The sequence below is a fragment of the Heptranchias perlo genome, chromosome X (assembly GCF_035084215.1).
Source record: "Heptranchias perlo isolate sHepPer1 chromosome X, sHepPer1.hap1, whole genome shotgun sequence".
Lineage (NCBI taxonomy): Eukaryota > Metazoa > Chordata > Chondrichthyes > Hexanchiformes > Hexanchidae > Heptranchias > Heptranchias perlo.
This window is the reverse complement of record NC_090370.1, coordinates 634,858-658,191: the sequence shown is the minus strand read 5'-3', so window position 1 is coordinate 658,191 and position 23,334 is coordinate 634,858. Positions and strand designations below refer to the sequence as shown.

At 56.1% G+C, this 23,334-nt stretch overlaps 1 protein-coding gene across 1 annotated transcript in view; it reads right to left on the bottom strand.

Moving 5' to 3' along the window:
• Positions 1-23,334, bottom strand: part of LOC137306875 (calcium-binding and coiled-coil domain-containing protein 1-like) — a 56,370-nt gene that overhangs the window by 14,897 nt on the left and 18,139 nt on the right. Inside the window, exons 4-12 of the mRNA XM_067976265.1 lie at positions 22,708-22,898; positions 17,219-17,377; positions 15,196-15,344; positions 13,257-13,347; positions 11,030-11,164; positions 8,455-8,709; positions 7,018-7,143; positions 5,859-5,954; positions 5,204-5,309 (exon numbers count right to left, since the gene is read on the bottom strand). Of these exons, the coding sequence (XP_067832366.1) occupies positions 5,204-5,309; positions 5,859-5,954; positions 7,018-7,143; positions 8,455-8,709; positions 11,030-11,164; positions 13,257-13,347; positions 15,196-15,344; positions 17,219-17,377; positions 22,708-22,898 (1,308 nt within the window). The remainder of the gene's footprint in view (positions 1-5,203; positions 5,310-5,858; positions 5,955-7,017; positions 7,144-8,454; positions 8,710-11,029; positions 11,165-13,256; positions 13,348-15,195; positions 15,345-17,218; positions 17,378-22,707; positions 22,899-23,334) is intronic.

Sequence of the window (23,334 nt, the reverse complement as noted above, 5' to 3'; positions counted from 1 at the left end):
TTTACTCTGTATCTAACCCTGTACCTGCCCTGGGAGTGTTTGATGGGACAGTGTAGAGGGAGCTTTACTCTGTATCTAACCCTGTACCTGCCCTGGGAGTGTTTGATGGGACAGTGTAGAGGGAGCTTTACTCTGTATCTAACCCTGTACCTGACCCTGGGAGTGTTTGACGGGACAGTGTAGAGGGAGCTTTACTCTGTATCTAACCCTGTACCTGCCCCTGGGAGTGTTTGATGGGACAGTGTAGAGGGAGCTTTACTCTGTATCTAACCCTGTACCTGCCCTGGGAGTGTTTGATGGGACAGTGTAGAGGGAGCTTTACTCTGTATCTAACCCTGTACCTGACCCTGGGAGTGTTTGATGGGACAGTGTAGAGGGAGCTTTACTCTGTATCTAACCCTGTACCTGCCCTGGGAGTGTTTGACGGGACAGTGTAGAGGGAGCTTTACTCTGTATCTAACCCTGTACCTGCCCTGGGAGTGTTTGATGGGACAGTGTAGAGGGAGCTTTACTCTGTATCTAACCCTGTACCTGCCCTGGGAGTGTTTGATGGGACAGTGTAGAGGGAGCTTTACTCTGTATCTAACCCTGTACCTGCCCTGGGAGTGTTTGATGGGACAGTGTAGAGGGAGCTTTACTCTGTATCTAACCCTGTACCTGCCCTGGGAGTGTTTGACGGGACAGTGTAGAGGGAGCTTTACTCTGTATCTGACCCTGTACCTGCCCTGGGAGTGTTTGATGGGACAGTGTAGAGGGAGCTTTACTCTGTATCTGACCCTGTACCTGCCCTGGGAGTGTTTGACGGGACAGTGTAGAGGGAGCTTTACTCTGTATCTAACACTGTACCTGCCCTGGGAGTGTTTGATGGGACAGTGGAGAGGGAGCTTTACTCTGTATCTAACCCTGTACCTGCCCTGGGAGTGTTTGATGGGACAGTGTAGAGGGAGCTTTACTCTGTATCTAACCCTGTACCTGCCCTGGGAGTGTTTGATGGGACAGTGTAGAGGGAGCTTTACTCTGTATCTAACCCTGTACCTGCCCTGGGAGTGTTTGATGGGACAGTGTAGAGGGAGCTTTACTCTGTATCTAACCCTGTACCTGCCCTGGGAGTGTTTGATGGGACAGTGTAGAGGGAGCTTTAATCTGTATCTAACCCTGTACCTGACCCTGGGAGTGTTTGACGGGACAGTGTAGAGGGAGCTTTACTCTGTATCTAACCCTGTACCTGCCCCTGGGAGTGTTTGATGGGACAGTGTAGAGGGAGCTTTACTCTGTATCTCACCCTGTACCTGCCCTGGGAGTGTTTGATGGGACAGTGTAGAGGGAGCTTTACTCTGTATCTCACCCTGTACCTGACCCTGGGAGTGTTTGATGGGACAGTGTAGAGGGAGCTTTACTCTGTATCTAACCCTGTACCTGCCCTGGGAGTGTTTGACGGGACAGTGTAGAGGGAGCTTTACTCTGTATCTAACCCTGTACCTGCCCTGGGAGTGTTTGATGGGACAGTGTAGAGGGAGCTTTACTCTGTATCTAACCCTGTACCTGCCCTGGGAGTGTTTGATGGGACAGTGTAGAGGGAGCTTTACTCTGTATCTAACCCTGTACCTGCCCTGGGAGTGTTTGATGGGACAGTGTAGAGGGAGCTTTACTCTGTATCTAACCCTGTACCTGCCCTGGGAGTGTTTGACGGGACAGTGCAGAGGGAGCTTTATTCTGTATCTAACCCTGTACCTGCCCTGGGAGTGTTTGATGGGACAGTGTGGAGGGAACTTTGCTCTGTATCTAACCCTGTACCTGCCCTGGGAGTGTTTGATGGGACAGTGTAGAGGGAGCTTTACTCTGTATCTAACCCTGTACCTGCCCTGGGAGTGTTTGACGGGACAGTGCAGAGGGAGCTTTACTCTGTATCTAACCCTGTACCTGCCCTGGGAGTGTTTGATGGGACAGTGTAGAGGGAGCTTTACTCTGTATCTAACCCTGTACCTGACCCTGGGAGTGTTTGACGGGACAGTGTAGAGGGAGCTTTACTCTGTATCTAACCCTGTACCTGCCCCTGGGAGTGTTTGATGGGACAGTGTAGAGGGAGCTTTACTCTGTATCTAACCCGTGCTGCACCTGCCCTGTGAGTGTTTGATGGGACAGTGTAGAGGGAGCTTAACTCTGTATCTAACCCTGTACCTGACCCTGGGAGTGTTTGATGGGACAGTGTAGAGGGAGCTTTACTCTCTATCTATCACTGTACCTGCCCTGGGAGTGTTTGATGGGACAGTGTAGAGGGAGCTTTACTCTGTATCTAACCCTGTACCTGCCCTGGGAGTGTTTGATGGGACAGTGTAGAGGGAGCTTTACTCTGTATCTGACCCTGTACCTGCCCTGGGAGTGTTTGATGGGACAGTGTAGAGGGAGCTTTACTCTGTATCTGACCCTGTACCTGCCCTGGGAGTGTTTGACGGGACAGTGTAGAGGGAGCTTTACTCTGTATCTAACCCTGTACCTGCCCTGGGAGTGTTTGATGGGACAGTGTAGAGGGAGCTTTACTCTGTATCTAACCCTGTACCTGCCCTGGGAGTGTTTGATGGGACAGTGTAGAGGGAGCTTTACTCTGTATCTAACCCTGTACCTGCCCTGGGAGTGTTTGATGGGACAGTGTAGAGGGAGCTTTACTCTGTATCTAACCCTGTACCTGACCCTGGGAGTGTTTGACGGGACAGTGTAGAGGGAGCTTTACTCTGTATCTAACCCTGTACCTGCCCCTGGGAGTGTTTGATGGGACAGTGTAGAGGGAGCTTTACTCTGTATCTAACCCTGTACCTGCCCTGGGAGTGTTTGATGGGACAGTGTAGAGGGAGCTTTACTCTGTATCTAACCCTGTACCTGACCCTGGGAGTGTTTGATGGGACAGTGTAGAGGGAGCTTTACTCTGTATCTAACCCTGTACCTGCCCTGGGAGTGTTTGACGGGACAGTGTAGAGGGAGCTTTACTCTGTATCTAACCCTGTACCTGCCCTGGGAGTGTTTGATGGGACAGTGTAGAGGGAGCTTTACTCTGTATCTAACCCTGTACCTGCCCTGGGAGTGTTTGATGGGACAGTGTAGAGGGAGCTTTACTCTGTATCTAACCCTGTACCTGCCCTGGGAGTGTTTGATGGGACAGTGTAGAGGGAGCTTTACTCTGTATCTAACCCTGTACCTGCCCTGGGAGTGTTTGATGGGACAGTGTGGAGGGAACTTTACTCTGTATCTAACCCTGTACCTGCCCTGGGAGTGTTTGATGGGACAGTGTAGAGGGAGCTTTACTCTGTATCTAACCCTGTACCTGCCCTGGGAGTGTTTGACGGGACAGTGCAGAGGGAGCTTTACTCTGTATCTGACCCTGTACCTGCCCTGGGAGTGTTTGATGGGACAGTGGAGAGGGAGCTTTACTCTGTATCTGACCCTGTACCTGCCCTGGGAGTGTTTGATGGGACAGTGTAGAGGGAGCTTTACTCTGTATCTAACCCTGTACCTGCCCTGGGAGTGTTTGATGGGACAGTGTAGAGGGAGCTTTACTCTGTATCTAACCCTGTACCTGCCCTGGGAGTGTTTGATGGGACAGTGTAGAGGGAGCTTTACTCTGTATCTAACCCTGTACCTGCCCTGGGAGTGTTTGATGGGACAGTGTAGAGGGAGCTTTACTCTGTATCTAACCCTGCACCTGACCCTGGGAGTGTTTGACGGGACAGTGTAGAGGGAGCTTTACTCTGTATCTAACCCTGTACCTGCCCCTGGGAGTGTTTGATGGGACAGTGTAGAGGGAGCTTTACTCTGTATCTAACCCTGTACCTGCCCTGGGAGTGTTTGATGGGACAGTGTAGAGGGAGCTTTACTCTGTATCTAACCCTGTACCTGACCCTGGGAGTGTTTGATGGGACAGTGTAGAGGGAGCTTTACTCTGTATCTAACCCTGTACCTGCCCTGGGAGTGTTTGACGGGACAGTGTAGAGGGAGCTTTACTCTGTATCTAACCCTGTACCTGCCCTGGGAGTGTTTGATGGGACAGTGTAGAGGGAGCTTTACTCTGTATCTAACCCTGTACCTGCCCTGGGAGTGTTTGATGGGACAGTGTAGAGGGAGCTTTACTCTGTATCTAACCCTGTACCTGCCCTGGGAGTGTTTGATGGGACAGTGTAGAGGGAGCTTTACTCTGTATCTAACCCTGTACCTGCCCTGGGAGTGTTTGACGGGACAGTGCAGAGGGAGCTTTATTCTGTATCTAACCCTGTACCTGCCCTGGGAGTGTTTGATGGGACAGTGTGGAGGGAACTTTACTCTGTATCTAACCCTGTACCTGCCCTGGGAGTGTTTGATGGGACAGTGTAGAGGGAGCTTTACTCTGTATCTAACCCTGTACCTGCCCTGGGAGTGTTTGACGGGACAGTGCAGAGGGAGCTTTACTCTGTATCTAACCCTGTACCTGACCCTGGGAGTGTTTGACGGGACAGTGCAGAGGGAGCTTTACTCTGTATCTAACCCTGTACCTGACCCTGGGAGTGTTTGATGGGACAGTGTAGAGGGAGCTTTACTCTGTATCTAACCCTGTACCTGACCCTGGGAGTGTTTGATGGGACAGTGTCGAGGGAGCTTTACTCTGTATCTAACCCTGTACCTGCCCCTGGGAGTGTTTGACGGGACAGTGTAGAGGGAGCTTTACTCTGTATCTAACCCTGTACCTGACCCTGGGAGTGTTTGACGGGACAGTGCAGAGGGAGCTTTACTCTGTATCTAACCCTGTACCTGACCCTGGGAGTGTTTGACGGGACAGTGCAGAGGGAGCTTTACTCTGTATCTAACCCTGTACCTGCCCCGGGAGTGTTTGATGGGACAGTGTAGAGGGAGCTTTACTCTGTATCTAACCCTGTACCTGACCCTGGGAGTGTTTGACGGGACAGTGTAGAGGGAGCTTTACTCTGTATCTAACCCTGTACCTGCCCTGGGAGTGTTTGATGGGACAGTGCAGAGGGAGCTTTACTCTGTATCTAACCCTGTACCTGACCCTGGGAGTGTTTGACGGGACAGTGCAGAGGGAGCTTTACTCTGTATCTAACCCTGTACCTGACCCTGGGAGTGTTTGACGGGACAGTGCAGAGGGAGCTTTACTCTGACACTCGCATGCCTCAGCTTGACGGGTACGAGATTAAAAGTAAAACCAATCGCCTGAACCCACCGATTGAATCGGCCGCCGCCTCCCTGTGGCTCGAGTTCTCCCTCTGCTTGAACTCTGCTCCCTGCTCCAGTTTCCGCTCCAGTCGCTTAACGTACTCCAGGATCTCCTGAGAAAGATGACGAACCGGGTGAGGGCCTGGCATACCTCTGCACCGCGCGCTGTACCCTGTCCCCAGCCGGGGCGGGGTTTCCGAGGCCGAAACCAGGCACGAGTTTCAGGAGCAAATCGCCAATCCCTCGCTGATCAGGAACTGACCGTTGGGCTCCCGCCAGCTCGGCCTGGGGGCAGTCGGAGTGCCTCGCTGCGATCCTTTCAGGACTGGATTTGCTCTGTGGTGGCGGAACTGCCGTTAAGGGGGCTGCCTGGGACGTAGCCCGACTGGGCACGGGCCGAGAATCCAGCCTGGGCCTTTCCTGTCCCCCGCTGTGGCCCAACGTCAGGTGCTGACCCACGTCCCCACGGGAGGTGAAAGAAAAACCGAAAGCCGCAAGTTTTGGGCGGGAAAGAAAAACTTTAATAAATGCTCCCCAGTCGCAGGCAACTTTCGACAAATCTTCCCCGCGCGCCCCCCCCCGACCCCGTGATAGAATCGTGACCCTCCTCACCCCACCCCCACCCACAGTGACCCTCCCCCCTCCTCCCCGAGACCACGTACCCGGTTCTCGCTCCGAAGAAGCTCGTTCTCTTTCTGCACGACACACACTGCGGATTTCAACTCCTTCCGTTCCCGCAGCATCTCAGACAGCTGGACCTGAAGGGAGCACGTGAAGGTAAGAACGTAAGGGATGGGAGCGGGAGCAGGCTACTCGGCCCCTCGAGCCCGCCCCGCCGTTCAATCGGATCGTGGCCGGTCTTCGACCTCAACTCCACTCTCCCGCCCGATCCCCCGATTCCCCCTCGAGTCCAAAAATCCATCGCTCTCAGCCTTGAATATATTCAACGACTCAGCATCCACAGCCCTCTGGGGTGGAGAATTCCAAAGATTCACAACCCTCTGAGTGAAGAAATTCCTCCTCATCTCAGTCCTAAACGGCCGACCCCTTACCCTGAGACTATGCCCCCTGGTTCCAGACTCTCCAGCCAGGGGGAAACAGCCTCTCAGCATCTACCCTGTCAAGCCCACCCTCAGAATCTTACATGTTTCAATGAGATCACCTCTCATTCTTCGAAACTCCAGAGAGTATCGGCCCATTCTACTCAACCTCTCCTCATAGGACAACCCTCTCATCCCAGGAATCAATCTAGTGAACCTTCGTTGCACCGCCTCTAAGGCGAGTATATCCTTCCTTAGATAAGGAGACCAAAACTGTACACAGTGCTACAGGTGAGGTCTCACCAAAGCCCCTGTACAATTGTAGTAAGACTTCCTTACTCTTGGACTCCAACCCCCCTTGCAATAAAGGCCAACATACGTCAAATCCCCTCCATGGCCCTCGCCCCCCACCTCCACCATCTCTGTAACCTCCTCCAGCCCCTACGACCCTCCCAGATCTTTGCGCTCCTCCAATTCTGGCCTCTTGCGCATCCCCCCGATTTCCAACGCTCCCACCATTGGCGGCCGTGCCTTCAGCCGCCCGGGCCCCGAGCTCTGGAATTCCCTCCCTAAACCTCTCCGCCTCTCTCTCTCCTCCTTTAAGACGCTCCTTAAAACCTACCTCTTTGACCAAGCTTTTGGTCACCTGTCCCTGATATCTCCTTATGTGGCTCGGTGTCTGATTTCTATCTGATTTACGCTCCTGTGAAGCGCCTCGGGGGATGTTTTACTACGTTAAAGGCGCTATATAAATGCAAATTGTTGTTGCTGCTGCCCTTACCCGGCTGCAGTCTCGTTCCCTGCCCAGCTCCAGTCTCAGCCCCTCGGCCTCCGACTCAGCCTCCTGGGCCTCCGCCTTCCACTTCAGCAGCTCCGTGCTCAGTTTCAACACCTTCTCCTTCTCCACCTGTCGGGGGGGTGGGGGGGAAGAGACGGGGGCCTTGGTTTAATGTCTCGTACTAAAGACGGCACCTCCGACAGTGCGGCGCTCCCTCAGTACCGACCCTCCGACAGTGCAGCGCTCCCTCAGGACTGACCCTCCGACAGTGCGCCGCTCCCTTAGTACTGACCCTCCGAGAGTGCAGCGCTCCCTCAGTACTGACCCTCCGACAGTGCGCCGCTCCCTCAGTACTGACCCTCCGACAGTGCGGCGCTCCCTCAGTACCGACCCTCAGACAGCGCGGCGCTCCCTCAGTACCGACCCTCCGACAGCGCGGCGCTCCCTCAGTACCGACCCTCCGACAGCGCGGCGCTCCCTCAGTACCGACCCTCCGACAGCGCGGCGCTCCCTCAGTACCGACCCTCCGACAGCGCGGCGCTCCCTCAGTACCGACCCTCCGACAGCGCGGCGCTCCCTCAGTACCGACCCTCCGACAGCGCGGCGCTCCCTCAGTACCGACCCTCCGACAGCGCGGCGCTCCCTCAGTACCGACCCTCCGACAGCGCGGCGCTCCCTCAGTACCGACCCTCCGACAGCGCGGCGCTCCCTCAGTACCGACCCTCCGACAGCGCGGCGCTCCCTCAGTACCGACCCTCCGACAGCGCGGCGCTCCCTCAGTACCGACCCTCCGACAGCGCGGCGCTCCCTCAGTACCGACCCTCCGACAGCGCGGCGCTCCCTCAGTACCGACCCTCAGACAGCGCGGCGCTCCCTCAGTACCGACCCTCCGACAGCGCGGCGCTCCCTCAGTACCGACCCTCCGACAGCGCGGCGCTCCCTCAGTACCGACCCTCCGACAGCGCGGCGCTCCCTCAGTACCGACCCTCCGACAGCGCGGCGCTCCCTCAGTACTGACCCTCCGACAGTGCGGCGCTCCCTCAGTACTGACTCTCCGACAGTGCGGCGCTCCCTCAGTACCGACCCTCCGACAGTGCGGCGCTCCCTCAGTACTGACCCTCCGACAGTGCGGCGCTCCCTCAGTACCGACCCTCCGACAGTGCGGCGCTCCCTCAGTACTGACCCTCCGACAGTGCGGCGCTCCCTCAGTACTGACCCTCCGACAGTGCGGCGCTCCCTCAGTACCGACCCTCCGACAGTGCGGCGCTCCCTCAGTGTGACCAAAAAAAGTGTGACTAGAGGTGTGGGTGGGATGGGCCATTTAACTTAGTTTGCGACTGCACCGGATGACGCCTTGTAATCCAGCGTGAGTCAGGGGGAGGGAGTGAACCCATCGAAGGGGTGGGGGGAGAACGAACGAGACACCGCACCGCACCGTACCTCCGAGATCTGCAGCTGGACGCTCCTCTCGCTCAGCCACTGCCCCTTGGCCTCCTCCCACCTCCCCGTCACCTCGGCCAGCTCGGCCTCCAGGCCGGCCGCCTGGAGGCGGCTCCGGTGCAGCTCGGACATGGTCCTGTCCCGGGCCGAGGAGGCTCCGGCCAGCTCCTGGCCCAACTGCGACGCTTCCTGGCGGCTGGACGAGAGCTGGTCGCGGGCTCGTCGTAGCTGCTCGCTGACCGCGTCGTACTGAGCCTGTGTGGGGGGGGGAGACATCAGGAACGGTTAGAGGAGGGGAGGGGACAGGTGCTGAATAAAGTGCCACATAATCAGGGACCCCTTTGAAAGAGGGAGTCTCACCATCAAGGACCCCTTTGAAAGAGGGAGTCTCACCATCTGGGACCCCTTTTAAAGAGGGAGTCTCACCAAGTGGGACCCCTTTTAAAGAGGGAGTCTCACCATCAGGGACCCCTTTTAAAGAGGGAGTCTCACCATCAGGGACCCTTTTGAAAGAGGGAGTCTCACCATCAGGGACCCTTTTGAAAGAGGGAGTCTCTCCATCAGGGACCCTTTTGAAAGAGGGAGTCTCACCATCAGGGACCCCTTTTAAAGAGGGAGTCTCACCATCAGGGACCCCTTTTAAAGAGGGAGTCTCACCATCTGGGTCCCCTTTTAAAGAGGGAGTCTCTCGATCAGGGACCCCTTTTAAAGAGGGAGTCTCTCCATCAGGGACCCCTTTTAAAGAGGGAGTCTCTCCATCTGGGACCCTTTAAAAGAGGGAGTCTCACCTTCAGGGACCCCTTTAAAAGAGGGAGTCTCACCATCAGGGACCCTTTAAAAGAAGGAGTATCACCTTCAGGGACCCCTTTAAAAGAGGGAGTCTCACCATCAGGGACCCTTTTGAAAGAGGGAGTCTCACCATCAGGGACCCCTTTAAAAGAGGGAGTCTCACCATCAGGGACCCCTTTTAAAGAGGGAGTCTCACCATCAGGGACCCTTTTGAAAGAGGGAGTCTCACCATCAGGGACCCCTTTAAAAGAGGGAGTCTCACCATCTGGGACCCCTTTTAAAGAGGGAGTCTCGTCAACAGGGACCCCTTTTAAAGAGGGAGTCTCTCCATCAGGGACCCCTTTGAAAGAGGGAGTCTCTCCATCAGGGACCCCTTTGAAAGAGGGAGTCTCACCATCAGGGACCCCTTTGAAAGAGGGAGTCTCACTGTATATGAGAGTAGTGGTGAACGGTTGTTTTTCAGACTGGAGGGAAGTTTACAGTGATGTTCCCCAGGGGTCAGTATTGGGACCACTGCTCTTTTTGATATATATTAATGACCTGGACTTGGGTATAGAGGGTATAATTTCAAAGTTTGCAGATGACACGAAACTCGGAAATGTAGTAAACAACGTGGAGGTTAGTCACAGATTTCAGGAGGACAGAGACAGACTGGTGAAATGGGCAGACACATGGCAGATGGAATTTAACGCAGAGAAGTGTGAAGTGATGCATTTTGGTAGGTCGAATGAGGAGAGGCGATATAAACTGAGGGGTACAATTTTAAAGGGGGAACAGAGAGACCTGGGGGTGTCTGTATACAAATCTTTGAAGGTGGTGGGACAAGTTGAACGGACGAGGCTGTTTAAAAAAAATTGCGTACAGGATCCTGGGCTTTATTAATAGAGGCAGAGAGTGCAAAAGCAAGGAAGTTATGCTAAACCTTTATAAATCACTGGTCAGGCCTCAGCTGGAGCATCGTGTCCAATTCTGGGCACCGCACTTTAGGAAGGATGGTCAGGGCCCTCGGAGAGGGTGCGGAGGAGATTTACCAGAACAGTACCAGGGATGAGGGACTTCAGTTATGCGGAGAGACTGGAGAAGCTGGGATTGTTCTCCTTGGAGCAGAGAAGGTTAAGGGGGAGATTTAATAGAGGTGATCAAAATCACGAGGGGGTTTTGATCGAGACGATGGGGAGAAACCGTTTCCAGTGGCAGGAGGGTCGGTAACCAGAGGACACAGGTTTAAGATAATTGGGGAAAGAACCAGAGGGGGGGAGAATGTTTTTTTACGCAGCGAGTTGTTCCGATCTGGAACGCGCTGCCTGAAAGGGCGGTGGGAGCAGATTCAATCGTAACTTTCAAAAGGGGAATTGGATAAATATTTGACGGGGATACATCTGCAGGGCTACGGGGGAAAGAGCAGGGGCGGGAGGGGAGGGGACTAATTAATTGGGACAGCTCCTTCACAGAGCCGGTACAGGCGGGACGGGCCGAAGGGCCTCTCTCCTGCGCTGAGAGATTCTCCAATTCCGTCCGACTCCCTGCAGCCCCGGCTCACTTCCCGCACTGCGGAGCTTCAGCAGCCCTTGCAGGTAATTAAAAAAAAAAGGCACAGATAAAAGGGAGTCGCTCGAGTGGAAGATTGTGCTGGGGAGTTTTCCCCAGTTTGAATTATCGCGTGGCCTGGGACATTAAACCAGCCGCCGACTCCCACACGGTGAGGGGGGGGGGGGTGGGGAGAAGCAACAAATAAAATTAAAACGTTTCCGATTATTTAAGCTGCGACAACATTTCCCCCCCTCACCTTGGCGTTGCTCGCCGACCCGAGCTTCTGTCCCAGTCTCTGGACCTCTCCCTTCAGCGACTCCAGCTGCCCGTCCCTCTCCGCCTGCTCGCCTCGAAGGGCCCTGCTCTCCCGTTTCGACGTCTCCAGCTGCGCCTGTGTTGAAAGTGAGGGGGTGGGGGAGGAGGGGCCAACCAGAGCCCTGAATTAGCTCGCCAGACAGAGCTCGCAGCGTCCCACGCACCCTTCCCCCGACTCACCGATGACGCCTCGCTGCAAAAAAAAAACGACGGGTCCCCCTCCCCCTGCGCGCGGGCGAGGACGGCGATCGGCTGCGACGCACCGTGCAGTCGAATAGCCGGCCGGCGCCCGCCGGCCCAAGTCCAAGGCCGTTGGGAGCGCGCTCCCGGCAGATGAGCTGACACCTTTCAGGGGGAGGGCAAGTGTAAGATGGAGAGGGAATACAATTCACCCCCGGACTGATATCGCACACTCTCCGGGGGTACAGTGTGCGAGATCACTCTCTCTGGGGGTACAGTGTGTGATATCGCTCTCTCTGGGGGTCCAGTGTGCGAGATCACTCTCTCTGGGGGTACAGTGTGTGATATCACTCTCTCTGGGGGTACAGTGTGTGATATCACTCTCTCTGGGGGTACAGTGTGCGATATCACTCTCTCTGGGGGTACAGTGTGCGATATCACTCTCTCTGGGGGTACAGTGTGCGATATCACTCTCTCCGGGGGTACAGTGTGTGATATCGCTCTCTCCGGGGGTACAGTGTGTGATATCACTCTCTCTGGGGGTACAGTGTGTGATATCACTCTCTCCGGGGGTACAGTGTGTGATATCACTCTCTCTGGGGGTACAGTGTGCGAGGTCACTCTCTCTGGGGGTACAGTGTGCGATATCACTCTCTCTGGGGGTACAGTGTGTGATATCACTCTCTCTGGGGGTACAGTGTGTGATATCACTCTCTCTGGGGGTACAGTGTGTGATATCACTCTCTCTGGGGGTACAGTGTGTGATATCACTCTCTCCGGGGGTACAGTGTGCGAGATCACTCTCTCTGGGGGTACAGTGTGCAGGATCACTCTCTCTGGGGGTACAGTGTGCAATATCACTCTCTCTGGGGGTACAGTGTGTGATATCGCTCTCTCTGGGGGTACAGTGTGTGATATCGCTCTCTCTGGGTGTACAGTGTGTGATATCACTCTCTCTGGGGGTACAGTGTGTGATATCACTCTCTCTGGGGGTACAGTGTGTGATATCACTCTCTCCGGGGGTACAGTGTGTGTTATCACTCTCTCTGGGGGTACAGTGTGTGATATCATTCTCTCTGGGGGTACAGTGTGTGATATCACTCTCTCCGGGGGTACAGTGTGCGAGATCACTCTCTCTGGGGGTACAGTGTGCAGGATCACTCTCTCTGGGGGTACAGTGTGTGATATCACCTCTCCGGGGGTACAGTGTGTGATATCACTCTCTCCGGGGGTACAGTGTGTGATATCACTCTCTCCGGGGGTACAGTGTGTGATATCACTCTCTCCGGGGGTACAGTGTGTGATATCACTCTCTCTGGGGGTACAGTATGCGATAGCACTCTCTCCGGGGGTACAGTAGCTTCCATTATCGTAATTCTGGGCTGTATTAACTATCAGGAAAGGCTGAACAGACTGGGACTCTTCTCTCTGGAAAAGAGAAGGGTGAGGGGTGACCTGACGGAGGTCTTTAAAATTAAGTAAGGGGTTCAATGGGGTAGACGTAGAGAAGATGTTTCCACTTGTGGGGGGAGACCAAAACCAGGGGGCCATAAATATAAGATCGTCAGCAATAAATCGAATCGGGAATTCAGGAGAAACTTCTTTACCCAGAGAGTGGTGAGAATGTGGAACTCGCTCCCACAGGGAGTGGTCGAGGGGAATAGCGGAGATGGATTTAAGGGGGACGCTGGATAAACACATGAGGGAGAAAGGAACAGAAGGAGATGGTGATAGGGTGAGATGAAGTAGGGGAGGGAGGAGGCTCGTGTGGAGCATAAACGCCGGCACGGACCAGACGGGCCGAACGGCCTGTTTCTGTGCTGTGAAATTCTATCCCGCCATGAAATGTCTGATATTTGATCGTTCCGTGCGGTATAATTGAGGTGAGAGCTGCTCATCTCCTACTCCCTGATGTTGCAGTACCCTCTCCCTTCCCCTCTCTCCCCACCCGACCCCCCCGGGAGACGAGGGAGGGGAGTCTACAGCACCTGGATTAATTTCTTCTCCTCCGCCTCCTCTTGCACTTGCTTGCTCATCTGCTCCAGCTGCACCGTCAGCTTCTTAACTCGGTCGCTAGCCCTGCAGGCGGAATATAAACCCACCGATCAGTATTAAACCCTCCGACCAATCCCACCCTCTTCCTTTTGCCTGGTTCCACACCCTCCCTGCTCCCGCAACCCCATCCCCCCGGTAATTGCTGAAGGTTGCGATTCGGGGTGGAGAAGAGAGGGGGATTATGCAGCGCCCTTAATCTTAAGAGGATTCGGGCAGGAGGAAAGCAGGTCCTGCAACACGCAGTGCGAAAAAAAATGATGAGTGCAGCAGCAGCAGCTGTTAAAGGGCTGCAGCGCGCTACTTATGGGAAAGCTGCTGGTCCCGGTGATTTGGCCGATTATTAACCGTGGCGGAGTGTGGACATGGTGCAATTACTGCTCCCGTGGACGCTGAATCATTGCAGGGGGATGTCCATTGCTGCACTGTCGGAGGGTCGGTACTGAGGGAGCGCCGCACTGTCGGAGGGTCGGTACTGAGGGAGCGCCACGCTGTCGGAGGGTCGGTACTGAGGGAGCGCCGCGCTGTCGGAGGGGCGGTACTGAGGGAGCGCCGCACTGTCGGAGGGTCAGTACTGAGGAAGCGCTGCACCGTCGGAGGGGCGGTACTGAGGGAGCGCCGCGCTGTCGGAGGGGCGGTACTGAGGGAGCGCCGCACTGTCGGAGGGGCGGGTACTGAGGGAGCGCTGCACTCTCGGAGGGGCGGTACTGAGGGAGCGCCGCACTCTCGGAGGGTCAGTACTGAGGGAGCGCTGCACTGTCGGAGGGTCAGTACTGAGGGAGCGCCGCACTGTCGGAGGGTCAGTACTGAGGGAGCGCCGCACTGTCGGAGGGGCAGTACTGAGGGAGCGCCGCACTGTCAGAGGGGCCGTACTGAGGGAGTGCCGCACTCTCGGAGGGCCAGTACTGAGGGAGCGCTGCACTGTCGGAGGGTCAGTACTGAGGGAGCGCCGCACTGTCGGAGGGGCAGTACTGAGGGAGCGCCGCACTGTCAGAGGGGCCGTACTGAGGGAGTGCCGCACTCTCGGAGGGGCGGTACTGAGGGAGCGCCGCACTCTCGGAGGGGCGGTACTGAGGGAGCGCCGCACTGTCGGAGGGTCAGTACTGAGGGAGCGCCGCACTGTCGGAGGGTCAGTACTGAGGGAGCGCCGCACTGTCGGAGGGTCAGTACTGAGGGAGCGCCGCACTGTCGGAGGGTCAGTACTGAGGGAGCGCTGCACTGTCGGAGGTGCCGTCTTTCAGACGAGACCTTAAACCGAGGCCCCGTCTGCCCCTCTCAGGTGGGCGTAAAAGATCCCACGGCCACTATTTCGAAGAAGAGCAGGGTGGGGGAGAGCTCTCCCCGGTGCCCTGGGGGCCGATATTTATCCCTCAACCAACACCACTAAAAAAAATTATCTGGGTCATTTACCACATTGCTGTCAGCGGGATCTCGCTGTGCGCAAATCGGCTGCTGCGTTTCCCGACATTACAACAGTGACGACACTTCAAAAAGTACTTCACTGGCTGTGAGGCTCTTGCAGACGTCCTGAGGTCACGAATGGCGGGGTGTGTGTGTGTGTGGGTGTGCGCGCGCGCGTGTGTGTGTGTGTGTGTGGGTGTGCGCGCGTGGGCGTGCGTGCGTGCGTGCGTGCGCGCGCGCGCGTGTGTGTGCGTGCCCCTCTCTCTCTCCCCGTTGGATGAGAATGTGGTTAGAATCAGCTGTGACGCACCCCAAGGCCAAATAGTTGGGCTCCCGCATGAAAAAAAAAATGGGGCTTGGGTGCCCGCGCAACCCATATCCCGAGGATTCAGCTGTTCCAGGAGAGGAGGGGGGGGGGGCGGGGCGGGGGGGGGGGGGGAGATAACCGAGGGGCGCGGGGGGAGGGCGCCATACCTGTCGAGGGCGGCCTCTCTCTCCAGGAGCTTCCGTCCGACCTGACCAGCGTCGTCCTCCAGGACCCGTATCCGGGCCGCGGAATCGGCCTGCTGCCTCCTCAGCGACTGGCACTCGGTCGCCGCCCTCTGCCTCTCCTCCGCGAGGGACTGAAATTAAAAGCCCGTTACTCGGAGAGCGCTGAGCAGCTTTGCGTTTTGCCGGACGACTGCCCTCCCCCTCCCCCTCCCCCTCCTGCTCCCGAAAAAAAAACGGGGCGCCGAGTCCCCCGCTGACCAACCGTCCCCCGCCCACCCGCCCTGCCCCGCGCACGCTGACCGACATCGGCTCCCGCTGCAGCAACCCCTCCAATTAAATGTGTGTTCACATCCCTCTGTGAAAGAATGAACAAACTCCCATTTTATATCTGGTGCCTTTCACCAGCTCGGGACGTCCCAAAGGGCCTCACAGTCTTTTTTTTAATATAAAAGGTGCGGTCACTGTTGTAATGCAGGAGACGCGGCAGCCAATTTGCGCACAGCAAGATCCCACAAACATCGACGTGATAAATGACCCAGATAATCTGTTTTTTTTTTAAAAAAGTGATGTTGGTTGAGGGATAAATATCGGCCCCCAGGACACCGGGGAGAACTCCCCCCGCTGCTCTTCTTCGAAATAGTGGCCGTGGGATCTTTTACATCCACCTGAGAGGGGCAGACGGGGCCTCGGTTTAATGTCTCATCCGAAAGACGGCACCGACAGTGCAGAGCTCCCTCAGTACTGACCCTCCGACAGTGCGGCGCTCCCTCAGTACTGACCCTCCGACAGTGCGGCGCTCCCTCAGTAATGACCCTCCGACAGTGCGGCGCTCCCTCAGTACTGACCCTCCGACAGTGCGGCGCTCCCTCAGTACTGACCCTCCGACAGTGCGGCGCTCACTCAGTACCCGCCCCTCCGACAGTGCGGCGCTCCCTCAGTACCGCCCCTCCGACAGTGCGGCGCTCCCTCAGTACCGACCCTCCGACAGCGCGGCGCTCCCTCAGGACTGACCCTCCGACAGTGCGGCGCTCCCTCAGTACTGACCCTCCGACAGCGCGGCGCTCCCTCAGTGCTGCCCCTCCGACAGCGCGGCGCTCCCTCAGTACTGCCCCTCCGACAGTGCGGCGCTCCCTCAGTACCGACCCTCCGACAGTGCGACGCTCCCTCGGTACCGACCCTCCGACAGTGCGGCGCTCCCTCGGTACTGACCCTCCGACAGTGCGGCGCTCCCTCAGTACTGACCCTCCGACAGTGCGGCGCTCCCTCAGTACTGACCCTCCGACAGTGCGGCGCTCCCTCAGTACCGACCCTCCGACAGTGCGACGCTCCCTCAGTACTGACCCTCCGACAGCGCGGCGCTCCCTCAGTGCTGCCCCTCCGACAGTGCGGCGCTCCCTCAGTACTGACCCTCCGACAGTGCAGCGCTGCCTTGGTACCGACCCTCCGACAGTGCGGCGCTCCCTCAGTACTGACACTCCGACAGTGCGGCGCTCCCTCAGTACTGACCCTCCGACAGTGCGGCGCTCCCTCGGTACTGCACTGGATTACGGGGCTCGAGTCTCTGGAGTGGGGTCACGAACCCACGACCTTCTGACTCGGAGGCGAGCGAGAGAGATACCCACCGAGCCAGGGGCTGACACTGCAACCTATCTCTGTAACCTCCTCCAGCCCCTACGACCCTCCCAGATCTCTGCGCTCCTCCAATTCCGGCCTCTTGCCCATCCCCCGATTTCCATCGCTCCCACCATTGGCGGCCGTGCCTTCAGCTGCCTGGGCCCTGAGCTCTGGAATTCCCTCCCTAAACCTCTCCGCCTCTCTCTCTCTCTCTCCTCCTTTAAGACGCTCCTTAAAACCTACCTCTTTGACCGAGCTTTTGGTCACCTGTCCCTGATATCTCCCTGTGTGGCTCGGTGTTGAATTTCTGTCTGATTTACTCTCCTGTGAAGAGCCCTGCAGACGTTTTACGACGTTAAAAGGCGCAGATATTGCAGAAACCCAATCTCACCTTGGTCTGGTCCACCAGCCGAGCCCGTTCTCTCTGGTCAGACCTTCCAGCCCTCTCCATCTCCTGGATCCGTGCCCCCAGGTCCTGCACCTCCCCCTCCAGCTCCTTCTGCTTCTTTGCCAGATTTTCTTTCGCCTTCTCGGACTTGCTCAGTTGGGTCTAATTGGTCGGAGAAGTCGGGTATTTTTAAAAAATCATGAGAATCCTCGACATGAAGTTGAGGCCGTTAAGCCCCACAAACGAGCACCCTTCCCTTTTATATCCACCCACCCACCCTCCCTCCGTCTCACCGCATCCCTCAATCCCACCTACCCACCTTCCCCCCATATCCGTCAATCCCACCTACCCACCATATTCCCCAAATCAAACCGACTCTGCAATCCATCAATCCCACCTTCTCCTTCTCACCGTATCCCTCAACCCCACCTCCCGATCTTCCCCCCATATCCCTCAATCCCACCTACCCAACCTCTCCCCATATCCCTCAATCCCTCCTACCCACCTTCTCCCCGTATCCCTCAATCCCTCCAACCCACCTTCTCCCCATATCCCTCAATCCCACCTACCCACCTTCTCCCCATATCCCTCAATCCCACCTACCCAACTTTTCCTTGTATCCCTCAATCCCACCAACCCACCTTCTCCCCGTATCCCTCAATTCCTCCAACCCACCTTCTCCCCATATCACTCAATCCCACCTACCCACCTTCTCCCCGTATCCCTCAATCCCACCAACCCACCTTCTCCCCGTATCCCTCAATCCCACCAACCCACCTTCTCCCCATATCCCTCAATCCCACCTACCCACCTTCTCCCCGTATCCCTCAATCCCACCAACCCACCTTCTCCCCGTATCCCTCAATCCCACCTACCCACCTTCTCCCCATATCCCTCAATCCCACCTACCCACCTTCTCCCCGTATCCCTCAATCCCTCCAACCCACCTTCTCCCTGTATCCCTCAATCCCTCCAACCCACCTTCTCCCCATATCACTCAATCCCACCTACCCACCTTCTCCCCGTATCCCTCAATCCCACCAACCCACCTTCTCCCCGTATCCCTCAATCCCTCCAACCCACCTTCTCCCTGTATCCCTCAATCCCACCTACCCACCTTCTCCCCATATCCCTCAATCCCACCTCCCGATCTTCCCCCCATATCCCTCAATCACCCCTACCCAACCTCTCCCCATATCCCTCAATCCCTCCTACCCACCTTCTCCCCATATCCCTCAATCCCTCCTACCCACCTTCTCCCCATATCCCTCAATCCCACCTACCCACCTTCTCCCCATATCCCTCAATCCCTCCTACCCACCTTCTCCCCATATCCCTCAATCCCACCGACCCACCTTCTCCCCATATCCCTCAATCCCACCTACCCACCTTCTCCCTGTATCCCTCAACCCCACCTACCCACCTTTTCCCCGTATCCCTCAACCCCACCTACCCACCTTCTCCCTGTATCCCTCAATCCCACCTACCCACCTTCTCCCTGTATCCCTCAATCCCACCAACCCACCTTCTACCCATATTCCCCAAATTCCTCCAATCCACCTTCTCCCTGTATCCCTCAATCCCACCTACCCACCTTCTCCCTGTATCCCTCAATCCCACCTACCCACCTTCTCCCTGTATCCCACAATCCCACCTACCCACCTTCTCCCTGTATCCCTCAATCCCACCTACCCACCTTCTCCCCATATCCCTCAATCCCACCTACCCACCTTCTCCCTGTATCCCTCAACCCCACCTACCCACCTTTTCCCCGTATCCCTCAATCCCACCTACCCACCTTCTCCCTGTATCCCTCAATCCCACCTACCCACCTTCTCCCTGTATCCCTCAATCCCACCAACCCACCTTCTACCCATATTCCCCAAATTCCTCCAATCCACCTTCTCCCTGTATCCCTCAATCCCACCTACCCACCTTCTCCCTGTATCCCTCAATCCCACCAACCCACCTTCTACCCATATTCCCCAAATTCCTCCAATCCACCTTCTCCCTGTATCCCTCAATCCCACCTACCCACCTTCTCCCCGTATCCCTCAATCCCACCTACCCACCTTCTCCCTGTATCCCTCAATCCCACCTACCCACCTTCTCCCTGTATCCCTCAATCCCACCTACCCACCTTCTCCCTGTATCCCTCAATCCCACCTACCCACCTTCTCCCCCTATCCCTCAATCCCACCTACCCACCTTCTCCCCATATCCCTCAATCCCACCTACCCACCTTCTCCCTGTATCCCTCAACCCCACCTACCCACCTTTTCCCCGTATCCCTCAACCCCACCTACCCACCTTCTCCCTGTATCCCTCAATCCCACCTACCCACCTTCTCCCTGTATCCCTCAATCCCACCTACCCACCTTCTCCCCATATCCCTCAATCCCACCTACCCACCTTCTCCCTATATCCCTTAATCCCACCTACCCGCCTTCTCCCTGTATCCCTCAATCCCACCTACCCACCTTCTCCCTGTATCCCTTAATCCCACCTACCCGCCTTCTCCCTGTATCCCTCAATCCCACCTACCCACCTTTTCCCTGTATCCCTCAATCCCACCTACCCAACCTCTCCCCATATCCCTCAATCCCACCTACCCACCTTCTCCCCATATCCCTCAATCCCACCTACCCACCTTCTCCCTATATCCCTTAATCCCACCTACCCGCCTTCTCCCTGTATCCCTCAATCCCACCTACCCACCTTCTCCCCGTATCCCTTAATCCCACCTACCCGCCTTCTCCCTGTATCCCTCAATCCCACCTACCCACCTTCTCCCTATATCCCTTAATCCCACCTACCCACCTTCTCCCTGTATCCCTCAATCCCACCTACCCACCTTCTCCCTGTATCCCTCAATCCCACCTACCCACCTTCTCCCTGTATCCCTCAATCCCACCTACCCACCTCCTCCACATAGTCCCCAAATCCCACCGACCCACCTACTCTCCAATCCCTCAATCCCACCGACCGTCCTTCTCCCCGTATCCCTCAACCTCACCTCACCACTGCATAAAAAAAATTCTCCTCATCTCCCCCTCTGGTTACCGACCCTCCTGCCCTGCGAGTGTTTGATGGGACAGTGTAGAGGGAGCTTTACTCTGTATCTAACCCTGTGCCTGCCCTGGGAGTGTTTGATGGGACAGTGTAGAGGGAGCTTTACTCTGTATCTAACCCTGTACCTGCCCCTGGGAGTGTTTGATGGGACAGTGTAGAGGGAGCTTTACTCTGTATCTAACCCTGTACCTGCCCTGGGAGTGTTTGACGGGACAGTGTAGAGGGAGCTTTACTCTGTATCTAACCCTGTACCTGCCCTGGGAGTGTTTGATGGGACAGTGTAGAGGGAGCTTTACTCTGTATCCAACCCTGTACCTGCCCTGGGAGTGTTTGACGGGACAGTGTAGAGGGAGCTTTACTCTGTATCTAACCCTGTACCTGCCCTGGGAGTGTTTGATGGGACAGTGTAGAGGGAGCTTTACTCTGTATCTAACCCTGTACCTGCCCTGGGAGTGTTTGACGGGACAGTGTAGAGGGAGCTTTACTCTGTATCTAACCCTGTACCTGACCCTGGGAGTGTTTGATGGGACAGTGTAGAGGGAGCTTTACTCTGTATCTAACCCTGTACCTGCCCTGGGAGTGTTTGACGGGACAGTGTAGAGGGAGCTTTACTCTGTATCTAACCCTGTACCTGACCCTGGGAGTGTTTGATGGGACAGTGTAGAGGGAGCTTTACTCTGTATCTAACACTGTACCTGCCCTGGGAGTGTTTGATGGGACAGTGTAGAGGGAGCTTTACTCTGTATCTTACCCTGTACCTGCCCTGGGAGTGTTTGATGGGACAGTGTAGAGGGAGCTTTACTCTGTATCGAACCCTGTACCTGCCCTGGGAGTGTTTGATGGGACAGTGTAGAGGGAGCTTTACTCTGTATCTAACCCTGTACCTGCCCTGGGAGTGTTTGATGGGACAGTGTAGAGGGAGCTTTACTCTGTATCTAACCCTGTACCTGCCCCTGGGAGTGTTTGATGGGACAGTGTAGAGGGAGCTTTACTCTGTATCTAACCCTGTGCTGTACCTGCCCCTGGGAGTGTTTGATGGGACAGTGTAGAGGGAGCTTTACTCTGTATCTAACCCTGTACCCTGCCCTGGGAGTGTTTGATGGGACAGTGTAGAGGGAGCTTTACTCTGTATCTAACCCTGTACCTGCCCTGGGAGTGTTTGACGGGACAGTGTAGAGGGAGCTTTACTCTGTATCTAACCCTGTACCTGCCCTGGGAGTGTTTGATGGGACAGTGTTGAGGGAGCTTTACTCTGTATCTAACCCTGTACCTGCCCTGGGAGTGTTTGACGGGACAGTGTAGAGGGAGCTTTACTCTGTATCTGACCCTGTACCTGCCCCTGGGAGTGTTTGATGGGACAGTGTAGAGGGAGCTTTACTCTGTATCTAACCCTGTACCTGACCCTGGGAGTGTTTGACGGGACAGTGTAGAGGGAGCTTTACTCTGTATCTAACCCTGTACCTGACCCTGGGAGTGTTTGATGGGACAGTGTAGAGTGAGCTTTACTCTGTATATAACCCTGTGCTGTACTTGCCCTGTCCCATTCCCCAGTACTGACACTCCCGCCTCAATGAACAACAGAATAAAAATAGTACCACCACTCCCATTCTCACCCCCCAACACCCCTCTCAGCTCACACCTTCTCCTCCCCCAGTGGGATCTCTCACCTTGTCTCTGTCTCTCTCTCTCTCATAAGAACTTAAGAAATAGGAGCAGGAGTAGGCCATTCGGCCCCTCGAGCCTGCTCCGCCATTCAATCGGATCATGGCTGATCTTCGACCTCAACTCCACTTTCCCGCCCGATCCCCGTATCCCTCGATTCCCCCAGAGTCCAAAAATCCATCGATCTCAGTCTTGAATATATTCAACGACTCAGCATCCACAGCCCTCTGGGGTAGAGAATTCCAAAGATTCACGACCCTCTGAGTGAAGAAATTCCTCCTCATCTCAGTCCCAAATGGCCGACCCCTTATCCTGAGACCAAGCCCCCTAGTTCTAGACTCTCCAGCCAGGGGGAAACAGCCTCTCAGATAAGAACATAAGAAATCTCTCTCTCCTTTTCTCTGTCTCTCTCTCCCTTGTCTCACCCTCCTTTCCTGTATTCGTCTCCCTCTCTCCCTCCCTGCATTTGTCTCCCTCCCTCCTCCCCTTCGCCTCCCTCCCTCCGCCTCCCTCCCTTCGTCTCCCTCCCTCCCTCCCTGCCCTTCGTCTCCCTCCCTCCCTGCCTCCGCCTCCCTCCCTCCCTGCTCTTCGCCTCCCTCCTTCCCTGCCCTTCGCCTCCCTCCCTCCCTCTCTGCCTCCTCCCCCTCCCTCCCTTTGCCTCCCTCCCTCCCCCTCCTCATCTCCCTCCCTCCCCGCCCTCGTCTCCCTCCCTCCCTCCGCCTCGCTCGCTCTGTGCGTCTCTCTCACTCGAGCCTCACCTCCAGGAGACACGTCCTGGTCATGACCAGCAGCATGTCCGAGCTGCTTTCGACTTCCTCCACCATCACCAGCTCGTCGCCGGGCTCGGGGCAGCGGAAGGTAAACGGGGGGCTGGCGCCTCGCGATTCTCCGCCGGAGTCCACGTAGCAGAACTGGTACAGCACAGCTCCATCCCCCGGCAAGTAGAAAGCTTGGGGAAGAGGGAAGGTCGACATAGAATTACATGGAATTTCACAGCACAGAAACAGGCCGTTCGGCCCGTCTGGTCCGTGCTGGCGTTTATGCTCCACGCGACCCTCCTCCTTCCCCTCTTCATCTCACCCTATCACCATATCCTTCTATTCCTTTCTCGCTCATGTGTTTATCCGGCTTCCCCTTAAATCCATCTCCGCTATTCCCCTCAACCACTCCGTGTGAGAGCGAGTTCCACATTCTCACCGCTCTCCGGGTGAAGAAGTTTCTCCTGAATTCCCGACTGGATTTATTAGTGACTATCTTATATTTATGGCCCCCTAGTTCTGGTCTCCCCCCACAAGTGGAGACATCATCTCTACGTCTACCCTATCGAACCCCTTCATAATCTTACAGACTCTATGAGGTCACCCCTCAGACTACTCTTTTATCGG